General features: G+C 44.9%; 2 protein-coding genes across 2 annotated transcripts in view; one reads left to right on the top strand and one right to left on the bottom strand.

Moving 5' to 3' along the window:
• Window positions 1-2,348: 2,348 nt before the first annotated feature.
• The window catches only part of stab1 (stabilin 1), a 51,378-nt gene continuing 37,568 nt past the window's right edge, over window positions 2,349-16,158 (top strand). The window contains exons 1-17 of the mRNA XM_035632903.2: window positions 2,349-2,808; window positions 3,628-3,755; window positions 4,218-4,333; window positions 5,547-5,632; window positions 5,721-5,790; window positions 5,887-5,982; window positions 7,086-7,199; window positions 7,840-8,027; window positions 8,839-8,975; window positions 9,146-9,273; window positions 9,376-9,452; window positions 10,196-10,318; window positions 13,816-13,953; window positions 14,339-14,410; window positions 14,585-14,698; window positions 15,012-15,065; window positions 16,004-16,084. Coding sequence (XP_035488796.2) covers window positions 2,758-2,808; window positions 3,628-3,755; window positions 4,218-4,333; window positions 5,547-5,632; window positions 5,721-5,790; window positions 5,887-5,982; window positions 7,086-7,199; window positions 7,840-8,027; window positions 8,839-8,975; window positions 9,146-9,273; window positions 9,376-9,452; window positions 10,196-10,318; window positions 13,816-13,953; window positions 14,339-14,410; window positions 14,585-14,698; window positions 15,012-15,065; window positions 16,004-16,084 — 1,773 coding nt within the window. The 5' untranslated portion in view covers window positions 2,349-2,757. The remainder of the gene's footprint in view (window positions 2,809-3,627; window positions 3,756-4,217; window positions 4,334-5,546; window positions 5,633-5,720; window positions 5,791-5,886; window positions 5,983-7,085; window positions 7,200-7,839; window positions 8,028-8,838; window positions 8,976-9,145; window positions 9,274-9,375; window positions 9,453-10,195; window positions 10,319-13,815; window positions 13,954-14,338; window positions 14,411-14,584; window positions 14,699-15,011; window positions 15,066-16,003; window positions 16,085-16,158) is intronic.
• Window positions 10,419-12,823, bottom strand: LOC118310100 (E3 ubiquitin-protein ligase TRIM35-like). The gene has a single exon (XM_035632913.2). The coding sequence runs from the start codon at window positions 12,514-12,516 to the stop codon at window positions 11,113-11,115; it is 1,404 nt and encodes a 467-aa protein (XP_035488806.2). The 5' UTR covers window positions 12,517-12,823; the 3' UTR covers window positions 10,419-11,112.

The raw sequence follows: 16,158 nt of genomic DNA, 5'->3' as shown, positions 1-16,158 counted from the left end.
GAAATCCGTCCAAATCGCACGGGCCCCCACTGGGAACGACCGCGAGTGAATTCCGCCCTAAACTTCCTGTCAGGAAGAAAGAGGATTTTCTCACAATCTCTGGCTCGCTCGTCTCAGATAGACCTCGTGGTCGCAGGCCGGAATATCATATCATAACATCACCTGTTGGTGCAGTTATTCAGCAGCAGCAGCAGTTAAAGTAGGGATGACAGTATTTTCTGTTTTCCACAAATGTACCCTCTTTATTTACACCATCCTTATCACTACCAACTTGTCCAAGGGCCTTTTGTTTACAACAACAGCCCCCGACCCCCTCGACATAAACATACGCCAGACGAGAGGAGAGAGCGTCCTCCTGAGAGTGCGATCGTGGAGGGACCTCCTGTCCTCAGGCGGTCCGCTGTGCAGTCCACAGCTTCTGAGAGAAATCATGGACGAGGAACAGAAAAATGTGGTACAAATATCACATGGATACACAACCCAGCAGCTAAGCCAAAAAATGTGGCTTTTGTCAACTATTTACCGTACTGGACAAAACAATATTTTTGTAGACATTCGCTTGGGTTGTAGGAAATTGTCAAAACAAACAAAAACTAAAAAATGAACCAATGAATCGTGAAATAATTGGCAGATCCATCAATAATAAAAATGTTTTTCACTAGCCACAGGCCCAAATGAATCCAATATGCTCAAGAAACAAGTGAAGTGAACAGTTTATATCTAATTAAAAATGTACTAATCTTTATTTATATAAAAGTTCTCTAAACAGTCTGTGTCAACGTGACAAACGGGTGATTAAGACTAAATGTCATTGTGTTTTTTATGAATGTTGTTTCTTTGGACGCTCCAGGTTCATATTCATATTTCCTTCAGGGTCATTGTCTGTCCCTGCACTTAGTGATCAGATTATTAGAAACACCCCTGAACACAAACTGCACATTATCAAAACCACGCTCAATTCCAGACCAGTTGTACAAGATCGTATTAGACTGTACAGGATCAAAGCAGCCAACTGAGTGTATGTAGAACACGATTTGACGTTTCATGATTTCACGGGTGATAAAGCAAATTATTGGATCAAAAGTCCGAAAAATAGGCAAAATTATATTCAACTATTTAAAAAGAAAAAAAGAAAATCCTATTTCCTTACTCGATAAATACCTTTGGGCGTCCTGACGCCCCCGAGGCCACTGGTCTAATGTAACTGTAGTTTATGTACAACAGTCACATTAGTCCAGAGCTCTGGAGTAGAGCTGCCACAATTAAACGATTAGTAAGCAACTACTAAATTAATCGCGTTTATTTTGATAATCGATTAATCAGTTTAAGTAGTTTTTATGAAAAAAAAAGTCCAAATTATCTGATTTCAGCTTCTTAAATGTGAATATTTTCTGGTTTCTTTGCTCCTCTGTGACAGTAAACTGAATATCTTTGGTGTGTGGACAAAACAAAACATCATCTTGGAGGTTTGGGAAACACGATCAACATTTTCACCATTTTATGGACCAAACAACTAATCGATGAATCGAGAAAACAATCTACATATTAGTCGTTGATGAATATAATCGTTAGTTGCAGCTCTACTCTGGAGGTTGGAGAGGGAGTAGTGAGTGCACAGCCTAGTGGGTTACACCAATGACTTTGGTGCAGAGTTCAATTCCCCTTAATGCTACCTGCCTATACCCCTGATAGGAGTCCAAAAAAAACAAATCGATGATTGTAAGTCACTTTGGACAAAAGCAGCAGCAAAATGAGCATTGATGAAACGATAATGTGATGAAACGATAATGTGATTAATTGATAATGTTATGAAATGACAATGTGATGAATTGATAATGTTATGAAACGACAATGTGATGAAATGATAATGTGATGAATTGATAATGTGATGAAATGATAATGTGATTAATTGATAATGTGATGAAATGATAATGTGATGAATTGATAATGTGATGAAATGATAATGTGATGAATTGATAATGTGATGAAATGATAATGTGATGAATTGATAATGTGCTACTGCAGCTGCTGCTTTATCAGTAGACCAACACGGTTCCTACATGTTCTGCTGCTGTAACTACCAGGGGAGTAGTAGGAGGAGATGACCTCTGCTGGGAGGTTCCAGGAGGTGCCAGTTTCTGTTTTTTCTTTTTTTTTTTTTTCATTCCTAGATTTGAGAGGAAAAGACATGACGCCATCAGTCACTCCAGCCTCTGCTCGCTCTCGGCTCCACCGGACACACTGAGCTGAAAGTTAAGTTGTCTTGTTATTTCATTTGTTAGTTCCCCACGTAACAGGGGAGGTGGGTGGTGGGCGGGGGGGGGGGGGGGGGGGGGGGGGGGGGCGTCGTTGCCTTCAAGGCTCCAAGTGAAGCGAGAACACTGCTGATAATCCAGACGGCGGGGGCCTGGATCCACCCTGTGCAGTTTTTTAAAGTTTTTTTAAAGTTTTTTTCACATGTCTAGTAGTTATCTGAGTTGTTCTCTCTTAACGGCAGGTTTGCTTCCCAGTTGTCTTACACTCACTTCTACAGGAGCACCAGTTGTGTTATTCTTTGCACAAAGGATGTCGTTATCTGGGTGTTTTTTCCTGTAGCCTGTGCAGCAGGTTGCGCTTTACTTTAGGTTCAACACTCCATGAGAGGGGAAACCTCCCAACCCTGCCTGGACACTGATTTTTTTTTTTTTAATCTACTGACTGAGTTGGACGCTGGCTTGGCGGATTTATTTCCCCCACTGGATGTGACACTCTGCAGCCATGCTGCTGCTGCTGCTGCTCATCTGCCTGCAAACTTCACTGCAAGAGCCGGTAACACACTTCAACTCCGTCAGACCGAGACATACACTGCATCGCCTGTTTCTTCGCCTTCTTTAGATTTCTTTTTTTTAAAGTTGTCGTTGGATTGTTCTACTCCCTGTTGTTCCCCCTCCAGAGCGCCGAGCTCACGGATCATTTGTGTTCGTTTGTGCTGAATGAATGAATGAAAGGTTAAAGGGTCAACGTGGACTCAACTCGAGCTTTCGCACCGAGTTAAAGTGGTGAAGTTAAAGGCCGACAGTTGAAACGCTGCTCCAGAGATTTCTTAGCTTTCTTCCTCTCGCCTCGACCACAGATCCTGACTTCCAGTCCCTTGAACAGATCCAACTCACTGTTAAGGGTCTGCGTCCAAACCCGTGACTCTGTGAAGCTTGTGTGTATATTAATAACACTCACTCACTGTCACAATGCTAACGTGATGCATAGTGTTTGCCATGTTCACTATCTCCATTCCGTGCGCTTGGCCTTTTCCTCGTCGGTACTAAACACGAGCTAAATGAGTAAATGGACTTTGAATCAAAATGCTGTTTGTCTCGTTCACACACACACACACACACACACACACACACATGATGCATCATCTACTGTACATCAGTGTCTGACTCCTCAATGCAATCGCTTGAGGCAACGACCTCCTTATTACGAGACAACCTCATCGGATGAATTTTAGTTTCTTCAGCAAATAAACTTGACAATCAACTACTTCTACTATGCTGCATTTTCTTCACTAATTCTTTATTCGTCAATTCCCCCGCGACCTTTCACAGAGAAACATAGTGCATTTGACTTTGTTGGTTTTTCCTCCCTCAGACTTCTCCTCCCGGTCGATGCGACATCTCACAGAGGTTGGAAGTTCAGACCCCCTGCACCTCCTGCGCCGCCGTCGCCACTGGCACCTGCCCCCGCGGCTTCAGCGGCGCGGGCACCACCAACTGCAGGTAGACACACACACACACACACACACACACACACACACACACACACACACACGGCAGCAGTGGAATGAAACTATGTAGATCTACTCAAGAACCGTTCTTAAAGTCCACCTCCATCTAAACAAGTGTTTTTCTCCTGTTTCTGTCCTCTAATATGTCTGACATTGACTATGGGGACTCTATAGCACATGTTGTCACTACACAGGTGTTTTCACATTCCTCTCCTGGAGGGGGAGATTTCTGTCACTTTCTCTGTCAATTTTGAAATTCAAATGAATCCCGGCAACAAGCTAGATTTGGTAGAAAAAGGAAAAGGATCTGAATACATCTTACAACACCAGAGCCAAGATACATAATCGTGAACAGTTCACTGAAGCAGACAACTCATCTTCACGAGTGTGTCGTGAATGTAGTTGCGGTCGTAGTCGGAGTGATGTCACCTCATGTTCACGTGTGTTGCTGCAGTTACGTGGTGCAGATCGGCGGCAGGCAGCTGGAGCTGAAGGGATGTCAGCACGTCTGCGTGAAGAGGTTCATGCAGCCACAGTGCTGCCCCCAGCACTGGGGACAGCTGTGTCTCCGTAAGACACACACACACACACACACACACACACTAAGAGTACACCAACATTACGGTTGCGTTCAGACTGACAACGACAAATACGTGGGAAAAAAAAGAGCACCCAAGAATGTGGACCTCGGCCAAGGCTGAGCAATCCCCCCCCTTTATGCAGTTTTCTTGTTGGATCTGGATCCAGATGTGGATCCCTCCCTACAGAAAATGCATTCACCTGTTGCCATGCCCGAGACTTATCTTTGAGAAAAAATGTTGCGTGCATAGTTGTCCAATAAACCCCCCAAAGCAGTTCGGACACAGAGCGCTGAGGCAGAAACATGTTTCTGTTTTGATCCAAATTTGATTTGGCTCACTTTTGCCTAATCATAAGGCGACATCATCTGGTAACGTGCTGCGTTCAGTAAAACAAACACATACAGACTTACATTCATAGTAGTTGACCATTCATTCGAAAACAGTTTTGCTGTTTACCTGAGGATCACGATGGGGAATGAAATGATAAACTTACAGATTTCTGAAATCCTTGTTTTTTAAAGTTTTCATATGGTTTAAAATAATCTCTTATTATTCTAATCTCTTATTAATCTCTAGCCGGAATGTCACAGACGTAATCACTTCTCTTCATATTTCATTTACATTACAAAAATGAAGCAGACGCTTTTTTCAAAAGCGACTTATACAATAATAATTTTGATTGACTTGACTTCCTGTTTGTCTGTCTCTCTATCTGCCTGCCTGTCTGTCTGTTTGCCTGTCTGCCTGTCTCTCTGTCTGTCTGCCTGTCTGTCTGTCTGTCTGTCTGCCTGTCTGCCTGTTTCTCTGTCTCTTTATCTGTCTGTCTGTCTGTCTGTCTGTCTGTCTGCCTGTCTGTCTGTCTGTCTGACTGTCTGTCTGTCTGTCTGCCTGTCTGCCTGTCTGCCTGTCTCTCTATCTGCCTGCCTGTCTGTCTGTCTCTCTATCTGTCTGTCTGCCTGTCTGTCTGTCTCTCTATCTGCCTGCCTGTCTGTCTGTCTCTCTATCTGTCTGTCTGCCTGTCTGTCTGTCCGTCTGCCTGTCTGCCTGTCTGAATGTCTGCCTGTTTCTCTGTCTCTCTATCTGTCTGTCTCTCTGTCTCTCTATCTGTCTGTCTGTCTGCCTGTCTGTCTGTCTGACTGTCTGTCTGTCTGCCTGTCTGCCTGTCTGCCTGTCTCTCTATCTGCCTGCCTGTCTGTCTGCAGCCTGCCCCAGTTGGTCGGGAAAGACCTGTAACTTCCACGGAGCCTGTGTGGATGGCGACCTCGGCAACGGGACCTGCGTCTGTGATGTCAGTATCCAAATCTGTCTGGAGTGTAGAGATCCGTAGTGTTTCTGTATCTGTGGGCCGCTGTTAAAAAAACCCTCTCTCTCTTCAGGACGGCTACTCTGGCTTCGCCTGTCAGGAGTGTAAGAACCAGAATGCTTACGGAGAAAAGTGCGATAAAGGTGCACTCTCTTAACTCCCTGACCTCTCTGGTAAAAAAAAAAAAAAAAGGCCTCACATGTGAGATTGTGACCAATTCTTCACGTGTGTGTGTGCAGAGTGTGACTGTGTGCACGGAGTGTGTAACAAAGGTCCCGAGGGCAACGGAGAGTGTCTGTGCCAACCGCCGTACACCGGGAAGAACTGTGACCAAGGTGAGGCCGTGACATGCTGGATTATACTGAATTACATTACATACAACAAATATATATACATATATATGTATATATATATGTATCAGACCGTTTTACTTCTTATTACGATACGATAAAATAAGAACAACATAAGACTTTTTTTATCCCACGCCAGGGAAATTCACTTGTAACAGCAGTAGCAAGAGTCAAGGCATCAGGGAAGAGGTGGAAAATATTACAAAATATACAGTAAAAAAAAGAAGATGAATGCTATAAAAAAGCTTTATACATTTTATACAGAGTGAAAGTATTGCCCTCGTGAAAGTAGGCCAGAACGTGCAGTGGTTTGGATTTGAGGTAAAAAAGAAAAGTAATACATATTGTATATATGCATATATATATATATATATATATAAATATTGCACAGGATGATTAAAATAAATTGCACAGTTGTGGTGGATAGAGATATATATATATATATATATATATATATATATATATATATATGTATATATATATATATATATATATATATATATGTATATATATATATACATATATATATATAGAGAGAGTGATAATGAATAATGGTACAATGAAAATGTAGTTGTAGTAATTTACTGGAAACACGTAATGATAGAGGTTTTATTTTCGTCTCCTCTAAAAGGAGAACGGCCTTATCTCTGATTAATATTCAGGTTTTTTGGCACCTGTAGGAATACATTTAATATACACCTCAGAATCTAAATATGGATTAGATTATTTTTCTCCTCATAACATTGATAGATGCTCTCAGGCTGCACCAACCAGAGGGTTCGGTGAAAAAAATATCAAAGGCAGTTTGAGAGTTCACTGCCAACATTTAAAGACGAGTAGATGAGTGGATTCCAGCAGCTACATCATCATCATCAGAATGTCTCTTCTAGAGACTGAAACGGTCCCAAAGGCAAAAGAACCAAACAGGATTTTGAAATGTGAGAGGAGGCCACGTGCGTCGTGTCGGCCTTGTGATCTTGGCGTCAGCCGGGGAGACGCGAGGTGACACACTGTATTGCTCCGGTACAGTGCAGGTACATGCTGTTTGTATGATCCGCTGCTGTGTTTGTGTCTGTGTCATCGAACAGTGAGCACCAGGTGCAGCAACTGCAGCCCCTACTCGTTCTGTGGAGGAGAGGGAGACGCCGCCAACTGTGAATGTTTGCCCGGATACAGGAAGACGGCGGCGGGCAAATGCGCAAGTAAACGCACTCCACTGCTCAACAGTCATGTCACACTTGTGCTTTATTTGAACGCCGCTTTTGGTTTAAGCTGTTTGTTAGACAGGGCAGTCAGTACTGCGGTCCGGTTTAGTGTTAGCTCACTCTGTCAGTATAGTGGTTACATTGTCCAGATGAGTGTGATATGTCCTAAGATAGTGGCTGTACAGAAGATACACAGAAATCTCACAGGACAGCTAGTGACGCTCGCTCCTTCTATCAGATTTTTTATGTGCGACACATTTGATGGTGTCCCCAAAGTCCTGGAACATTGTCTTCATATTGTCATGTCCTGTACGAACACCACCGTGTATTCTGTGAGGTTTTCTCTCGTCCTCTCACGTTCTTGCTCGCGCTAGAATTAGAACGTACGGAAGCGCTGAACTGCCACCGTGGAATTTAAAATATCTTTAGGTGTTTCGACATATTTTCTTCAAAGTTTCGCAGCGTAACGTGATCATTTTCTCGTTAAAACGAGATCTGCAACACGTTGTTTACGTCTTATCTGGGAGGCTGGGGATGGAGAGACACGCCGAGGCACCGCGCACGTTCTTAAGAAGTCAAAATCTATGTGTTTCCTAAAATGTGGACTCGGTTAATAATCGTTTCTTCTCCTGCTCAGGTATTTGTGCAGCAAGGGACTGCGACGTCAATGCCCAGTGCTCCACGCAGGGGTCAAAGGTCACCTGCGCCTGTAAGCCCGACTACCTGGGCGACGGCAAGATCTGCGTACCCAGAAACCCCTGCTCCGAGAACAACGGGGGATGTCCCCTCAACTCCACCGTCTGCGTCTTTAAAGGAGCCAACAAGGTGAGACGACCACAACAACAGCATTTTATTCCACAAACCACGAGACCAAATTCTTCTGATGAGCTAACTTAATTTTTTTTTAAGACAATGTTTTGTGTAATAATCATTTGGCTTCTTCTAATAGCTTTGATAACACTTGGTAGTTTTTATTGTGATTAAGTAACAAGGTAACCAGCCACGAATGACACTAACTCGTGTGTCTGTGTGTCTGTGTGTCTGTGTGTCTGTGTGTCTGTGTGTCTGTGTGTCCGTGTGTGTGTGTGTGTCTGTGTGTGTGTGTGTGTCCGTGTGTCTGTGTGTCTGTGTCCGTGTGTGTGTGTGTGTGTCTGTGTGTCCGTGTCTGTGTGTGTGTGTGTGTCTGTGTGTGTGTGTGTGTCTGTGTGTCTGCGTGTCCGCGTGTCCGTGTGTGTGTGTGTGTGTCTGTGTGTCTGTGTCCGTGTGTGTCTGGGTGTCCGTGTCCGTGTCCGTGTGTGTGTCTGTGTGTCTGTATTTCTGTGTGTCTGTGTCTGTTTCTGTTTCTGTGTCTGTGTCTGTGTCTGTGTCTGTGTCTGTGTTTCTGTGTGTCTGTGTCTGTGTGTCTGTTTCTGTGTCTGTGTCCGTGTGTGTGTGTGTGTGTCTGTGTGTCTGTGTCCGTGTGTGTGTGTGTGTGTGTGTGTGTGTGTCTCTGTGTCTGTGTCTCTGTGTCTGTGTCCGTGTGTGTGTGTGTGTGTGTGTGTGTGTGTCTGTGTGTCCGTGTGTGTGTGTCCGTGTGTGTGTGTGTGTGTGTGTGTGTGTGTGTGTGTGTGTGTGTGTGTGTGTCCGTCTGTCTCAGTCCGGCTGTGAGTGTATGTTCGGCATGTCCCCTGTAGGTGGCAACCCTGAGTCTGGCTGTGAGCTGGTGTCTGCTTGTTTGGCGGACACCTGTGAACCCACAGCCGTCTGTCAGACTGAGCTGGACGGACAACCCAGGTCAGAGACACAAACACTTTGTCAGAAGCAAAGTTCTCCTGCTGTTTGTATACAGAACCGGGTCTAAACTATCAGCTGACGTCAGACAGTGTTTGTTGTGTGTTGAGTTTGTATGATGAATGTGTGTATTGTAGTGTAATCAGTTAGCCCGTCAACCCCTCTTCTCTCAGGTGTGTGTGTGAGGCAGGTCAGATCGGTGATGGTCGGCGTTGCTACGGCAACCTGATGGAGCGCATTATAGAGCTCAGCAGGAGCGGGAGCCGGAAAGAAAATATGACCGAAACCGTCGGCTTGTTTGGTAAAAAAAACCAACCTGAAAGTTAATATAAAAAAGATTGTTTGATTGCATCATACGATGGCAGTGTGAATGTTGACCTTTGACCTTTGGTGTGTGTTTCAGAGAGAGGCTGTGAACTGCTTCTGAGTCACAATGGACCTTTCACAGTTTTTATCCCCCTGATGACAAAATCTTTCGCTGTAGGTTACCTGTCTGTCTGTCTATCTGTCTGTCTGTCTGTCTGTCTGTCTGTCTGCCTGCCTGCCTATCTGTCTGTCTCTCTCTCTGTCTGCCTGTCTGCCTGTCTGTCTGTCTGTCTGTCTGGCTGTCTGTTGATAACTGTCTGTCTGTCTCTCTCTCTGTCTGCCTGTCTGTCTGGCTGTCTGGTTGTCTGTTGATAACTGCCTGTCTGCCTGTCTGTCTGTCTGTCTGCCTGTCTGGCTGTCTGTCTGCCTGCCTGTCTGTCTGTCTGTCTGTCTGTTCTTCTGTCTGTCTGTCTGTTGTTAACCGCTTGTCTGTCTGTCTGTATGTCTGTCTCTCTTTCTGTCTGTTCTTTCTGTCTGTCTGTCTATAACTGCCTGTCTGCCTGTCTGTCTGTCTGTTCTTTCTGTCTGTCTGTTGATAGCCATCTGCCTGTCTGTCTGTTGATAGATGTCTGTCTGCCTGTCTGTCTGTTGAAAGCCACCTGACTGTTTTACATTGTTGAGCCTTTAAATAATTGTGAGACATTTTTGAAAACAGAGAGAGAGAGAGAGCAAGAGAGAGAAGGAGAGAGAGAGACAAAGGGAGAGAGAGAGAGAGAGGTTCCACAGCTAAACTCTCTGTTTGGTAAAACATATAAAACCTTTCTACTAGTTTGTTTCCACTAACTAGTAGGAACAAAATGGATCAATAAATAAAGTCCAGCAGATTATTGTTCTCCTCACTCGCTCTTGCGTCGCAGGGCTTTGATGAGGAGATGCTGTGTCATAACCACGTGTTAAGGGGTCAGCACCTCTTCAAGGACCTGGAGGGACGAGACCGAAACTTCTACGGAGGAGGCTGGTTCAGGAGCAAAGGCAACAAGGTAACACTCGTATTGTCATGGACTGGGTTGAGTCAGACTGCAGATGGAACAAATATTCATGTGATCACGAAGATGGGAAAAAGAGACAACATAGTCAATATAAGTTGTTCTTTTAATGTGATTTTTATTGGTACCACAATTTAGAATAATCCCCAAAAGAAAAATCACAGCACACGAGTTGTAGATTGGGTTTTGCCACACAAAATCATTTGCACATTTCATTCCGTTCATACAGTGAACACAGCGTAGACACACACTTTTTAAGTCATACTACCTTTCTGCCCATCCTACCAAAATAGAATCTCCTTTTCCTCATTACCCAATATTCCACTGACACATCCGGGTGTTTTTCCCCCAAAGCGAACCGCCCCCACACCCTGTTTCAAGAGAATTTTATATCACACGCAAAGAAATTAAAGGTACATTGTCACATTATCTGTATCACATTGTCACAGCTTCGTCACAGTCATCACTAGGGATGGGTTCCATTCAGGATCAACAGTCATCAACGTTTGAAACTGTTTCCTCATGGTTGTACGGTGGTGTTACAGTGTGGTGGTTCTTCTCTCAAACACCATCTCTGATGAGCACTGAATATGTGATTATTAACGAACAGACATGGGTTTATAATCAGAGAACTTCATCACATGAATGCATCAGTTCTATAAATCCATCTTTGCCCACACTTTTCTTACACAACCCAAGGATAATAATAATTTTTAAAAAAGGTATCTGGGTAAATGTAAACCCCAAAACCTTCACAGTTGATAAATTCAACCCTGTCGTGATAATCTCTAAGGGTTCCTCCTCACCTTCACACCGACCTTCACTGGCAGAATCCTCAGCCAGAGGCGACTCTCTGTGTACATGTACGGAAACAGGGTGTCGGTGAACGTGTGTTTGAAGGTGTGCACGAGTGTGTCGGCGTCGAGGTCGTGGAACGTCAGCTTTCCTCCGTCAAAGTCCAGATGAACTCGGATCCTCCGCGGCTTCTTTCTCGGTGAGAGGTCCTGCTCGGACCCCGACGTGGAGAACGCCGTCAGTTTCCCTTCGGAGAACAAAATTCTCCACAAACCGGACGGCGGGCGGGCGTCCGTCCGGATGTGCTCTCCCAACACGCCCACCTCCCAGTCCTCGTTGTCGCCAGTGTCGACGTCCCAACTGTGAGTCCCCGAGCTAAATCCCTGAGAGCCCAGGACGGAGCAGGAGAACTTGTTCCTCTCCGGGTTCTTCGGAAGCTGTTGACGCTCCGCAGACCTCACGCGGGACAGATCTCCAGACACGACGAGCTCGGGGTCTGCGGTGTTCGGGTCCAGGATCACCGGGGCGTAGGAGACCACCTCCTTCATCTTGTTCCAGATGTTGTAGGTCAGGTTGCCCAGGTGTTTGGCCACGTCGATCAGAGCTCCCGAGAGCGGCTGCGGGTCGTCGGGCAGCGGGCGCTGCCGGAGCCTCTCCTCTGCAGCCGGGTAGTTCAGAAGGAAGGAGACGTCCTCGGCTCTCATCTCCTCCTCTGCGGCTCTGACGGCGTGAGACAGAGCTGCGATCTCTCTGCCCAGAGCCTCCGTCTTCTCCTTCATCGTCCGACTCTTCAGCTCCTCTTCCTCCCTCAGAGCACCGAGCCTGGCCTCCTCCTCTTCACGCAGGAACCGGTGAAGCTTCTCAAACTGCTCCTTCATCTGCCTCTCTGTCTGTCCAGCCTGGACCTTAATGTGTTTGGCTGTTTGATCGCAGTCTTCCTTAACTTGTTCAAAGAGACTCCTCTTGTCTCGTAAGGGCCTCAGGACTTTCTGGAGCTCCTCTCTTTGGTCCTGTGCAGCCTCATCGACGGGTCTGAACCTGTGGTCCTTGTGTCTCTTCGAGTCTCTGCAGACGAGACACACCGTCTCCTTGTGGTCCAGACAGAAGAGTCTGAGTTTCTCGGCGTGCAGGCTGCAGAGATCCTCGGACCCCGCCGAGCCTCTCCGGTCCCCCTCCTGTGACCGGGCCTCGCACAGGTTCTTTAATGCCAAGTTACGAGGCGGGTCGCTCTTTGACGATCTTCTCTTACAGCAAGGGCACAGACGTTCTCGTTTCTCGCTCCACCACTGCTGCAGACAGGCTTTACAGAAGCTGTGGCTGCACGACAGGACGACAGGATCTCTGAAGACGTCGTGGCAGACGGGACAAGAGAAATCCTCGTCCGATCTGGAAGACATTCTGTCTCCTGAGTGACACTGAACAACACACGGCGAACAAGAGAGCGAGGCCTGTCAGTCGAGAAAGATCCTCGACAGTTACTTTCACTTTGAGTCGTGGCTCAGTCTGCAGCTTGCTGAAGTACAGGTATTCCAGAAATTACAGTAAACCTGTCTTCCCGGTTCGTCCTCCTGCCGCTGTCCTTTCAGTGGACGTGGTTGTTTTTCTTGTGAAGGTGAATCTTATTGTGTGTCTGTCTTCAGTGTGTGTGTGTGTGTGTGTGTGTGTGTGTGTGTGTGTGTGTGCCTCCTCAGGAAGAAGGAAAAATAAGTTTAGCTTCCTGCTTGTGTTGAGTGAGAGTGGGCGGAGCTTCGTTCCTGTAGTTACTGAATCTTGTGAAACAAGTGTTCTCCACAAGGACGTGGAGAAGTCGGCTCGAGGGGTAAAATGCCTCTATTCCATCACATACATGATTATTACTGACAGTTATTCCAAAGAAATAGTGAATTATTGTGAAGGACAATTAGGTGTCTTGTGTGTTTTAGCCAACACAGCGAGTCTATAAATATCTATTCATATTTAAAAACTTTTCCTGACTGATCAGTACGACGGCGTATTAGGGCCATGTTGAGAGAGAGAGAAACGGAGACTTTGAGAATAAAGTCGTACATTTTTGAAAATAAAGTCAAAATGAGGAAGGTGGAGAAACGTTGTGACGCTGTAACTTCAGTCTGGGTCAACGAACAAAAGCGTTCAGTAAACGTTCAACATATGATAATGTGACATTAATGTTCCTGATGTCATTGTGACACCACACCAAAGGAAGCTGTTGTCAGGGCCCACGCCTGTTCCTGGGTTGCTGTTTGTTTCCCTAATATAATATGAAATACAAATGGCCCAATGACAGGAAAACCAAAATGTATGATGTGAAAAAATGCATATACTTGATAATATCACATATATATTACTGCAGGGAGTTACACTACACCATCTAATTATTTCTAAAACATGAACTGGGGCATCTGACATTATACTCTATGTATAGTTGGTCAATGGCAAAAAATACAAAAACGTCCTCCGACATTTAAAACAATGTGAAGCTGACGAATAACTGCATTCGCCTCATATGACGGAGGCCTGCAGCTTTGACAACAACTGCCTGTTTTAGTGTGTTTACCAGATATGGTTGTAAGACATTTTTTTTCTCCATTCATTGAACTCATCTAACGTCTGTGTGGCGTGTTAACGGCAATGTTAAAAAAATCAGTGCACATGAACACACCGATGGTTTTATCTGCTGTGGTGTTTTTTTTCCGTAGAAGTTCATCCTGATGGACGAACCCACGAGACAGTACACCGTCCTCCAGGAAGACCTGCCAGCAGCCAACGGGATCATCCACATCATCAACCGGCCAATCACAAGCTTTGTCACTGTCGGGCCTAATCATGACAGACAGGTGAGGGTACAGAGTCGCTGAAAAACAAACTGAAAGACGTTTTTACTCAAACATACAATTAAAAAGTAAAATCTCCAAAAAGGAGATTTCATAAGAAAATGGAGTGCCAATTTTTGAGGAATTCGTCTCTGCAAGTTTTAGTTTGAGCTCTACATGGGTGCTCAGTATTTATGTTCAATAAAAATGATTTGGTTTTAATTGCATGACTATTTAATTGTATATCAAGTTAGATGACTTCCTGCTAATGCCCTGTCACTGCAGTCAAACTCTATCTCCATAAGTCGCCTGTATCAGTGTGGTCGGCAAATATCATCCTTGACAAAAAGTGACCCCTGGTGGATGTGAATATGAAATTGATTTCTTTCCCCTTTTTCCTTGTGGCCAGTTTGCTGATAAGACAATTGGAGAGATTCTGACCAAAGATGAAAAATTCAACCGCTTCCTGTCGCTGGTTGATGTGAGTATTTTTGTTCCGGCCACGAGCAGGTTGACTTCCATAGCAACAGTAGCTATGTGGGGGCGGGGCTCAGTAATGATCGATTCCCTGGCGAGTTGGAACTGATTCTAAAGACTAAATCGGTGCTCAATCGTCAGTTCTAATCAGATATGATGTGATTGTGTGTGTTTGTAGAACTGCGGCTCGCCTCCTCCTCTGCGGGGGCCGGGGCCCCTGACCGTGTTCGTTCCCACCAACCAAGCTGTGGACCGAGCCCGAGACGGCAGCATCCTCTACATGATAAACGAGGTACAGTAAGGACACGGGCGGGGGGTCACGTGTGATTGGTTTCATTTTGTTTGTCTTTATTTGTGGTTGGTGTAAATGTCATCCAGGTCTGCTGATATTCATCAAATCAGACCACATGTGTTGTACTGAATCTCAATACGTTGTCAGTTCCCGTTGAAAAAGGAAACCTGTCAAAACTGCTCACCAGTATTTTGTTCGATTTCTTCCAAACGTAATGTCAGCAACCACCTCAGCTGCCAAGTAGTCGTCCGTTTATCATTATGATATGTAAAATGTATTCGCTATTAACAATATTCTTCTCCTTTTTTTTAAGTCCAAGGCTAAACTTCAAGAACTCCTCAGACACCACGTTTTCTCCAAGGCTGTGGTAAGAAGCCCCCGACCCAACTCTCCCTCCGTCGCCCCATTGGTTCATCCTTCCTTCCTTCCTTTCTCCTTCTTCCGGTCTTTTTTGGCTTTTCGGATGGAAAAAAATCATATTTCCATCCGACACGATGGTCGACAATAAAATATCTCATGGTCTAAGAGGTCACATCCGCACAGCACGTTCCTTTAATTTTAGAGGGTAAATTGTCAAGATATTTTCTGATCCCATTTTTGCCCTCCAGCGGATGAACCTTTTTTCTTTTAGATTTAAAGGATAAGTTCACAGTTTTTTTATGTGTATAATAAAACAAAGCAGTTTGTGTTTTTGAAGTCGGGCAGATATCTTCCCAAGTCTTTTTTAGAATATGATATTCCCTATTTTTTTTGTTAATATCCTTCAGCTGCAGCAAAATGAGCAATTTTACTTTAGAAACTCAAACTTTGGACGATACTGTACCAACCTGATCGGACTCACTTAGACTGCTGAGGCCTCGTGTTGGTCCCAGACAAACCAGTAGCCACAGAGCACAAGTCAAGATGTACGACCTTGAATTGAATACAACTATTTCTAGTACACACTGATGTTAAATGCTGTCTCGAAAAGTATTTTTGATTTATCTTCATCCGTTATTGCTAAGCCCAGGTCTCCCTGCCACGTCTGTTTCAGTGCAGTCAGATGTAGGACAGCAATGAATACAAAACAGATATGACAGAACAGAACAGATATTCTTATGAGGAGGATCTGTGGGGAAATAAGTCATATAACGTTTCATACATGGAAATATTGTGAACCGAACCTTTAACGACCTCGATACTCTCGTGTCACCTTCAGGAGAAGTTAGGCTGCATTGTGAGTTCGGCCCTAACAACGACGTGACGTCATAGGGACGTACTTTTGTCTTTCCAACATGTTTTTGACATTTCTTCATTCGTCTGCAGCTGACAGCCGACCAGATCGCCGCTCTCCCCAAGATCCTGACAATGGCCAATCAGTTCGTCACCATCAACCTGTCCGACGACGTAAGTGTCTTCGGTTGGTTCTTCGCAGCGCGTGCCGTAGTTTTGCCTCGTTCAATGTCTTCAAGGTTTTCCAT

Source organism: Scophthalmus maximus, chromosome 6 (assembly GCF_022379125.1).
Source record: "Scophthalmus maximus strain ysfricsl-2021 chromosome 6, ASM2237912v1, whole genome shotgun sequence".
Taxonomy (NCBI): domain Eukaryota; kingdom Metazoa; phylum Chordata; class Actinopteri; order Pleuronectiformes; family Scophthalmidae; genus Scophthalmus; species Scophthalmus maximus.
The sequence above is the reverse complement of the archived record's forward strand: the minus strand, read 5'-3'. Positions and strand labels throughout refer to the sequence as shown.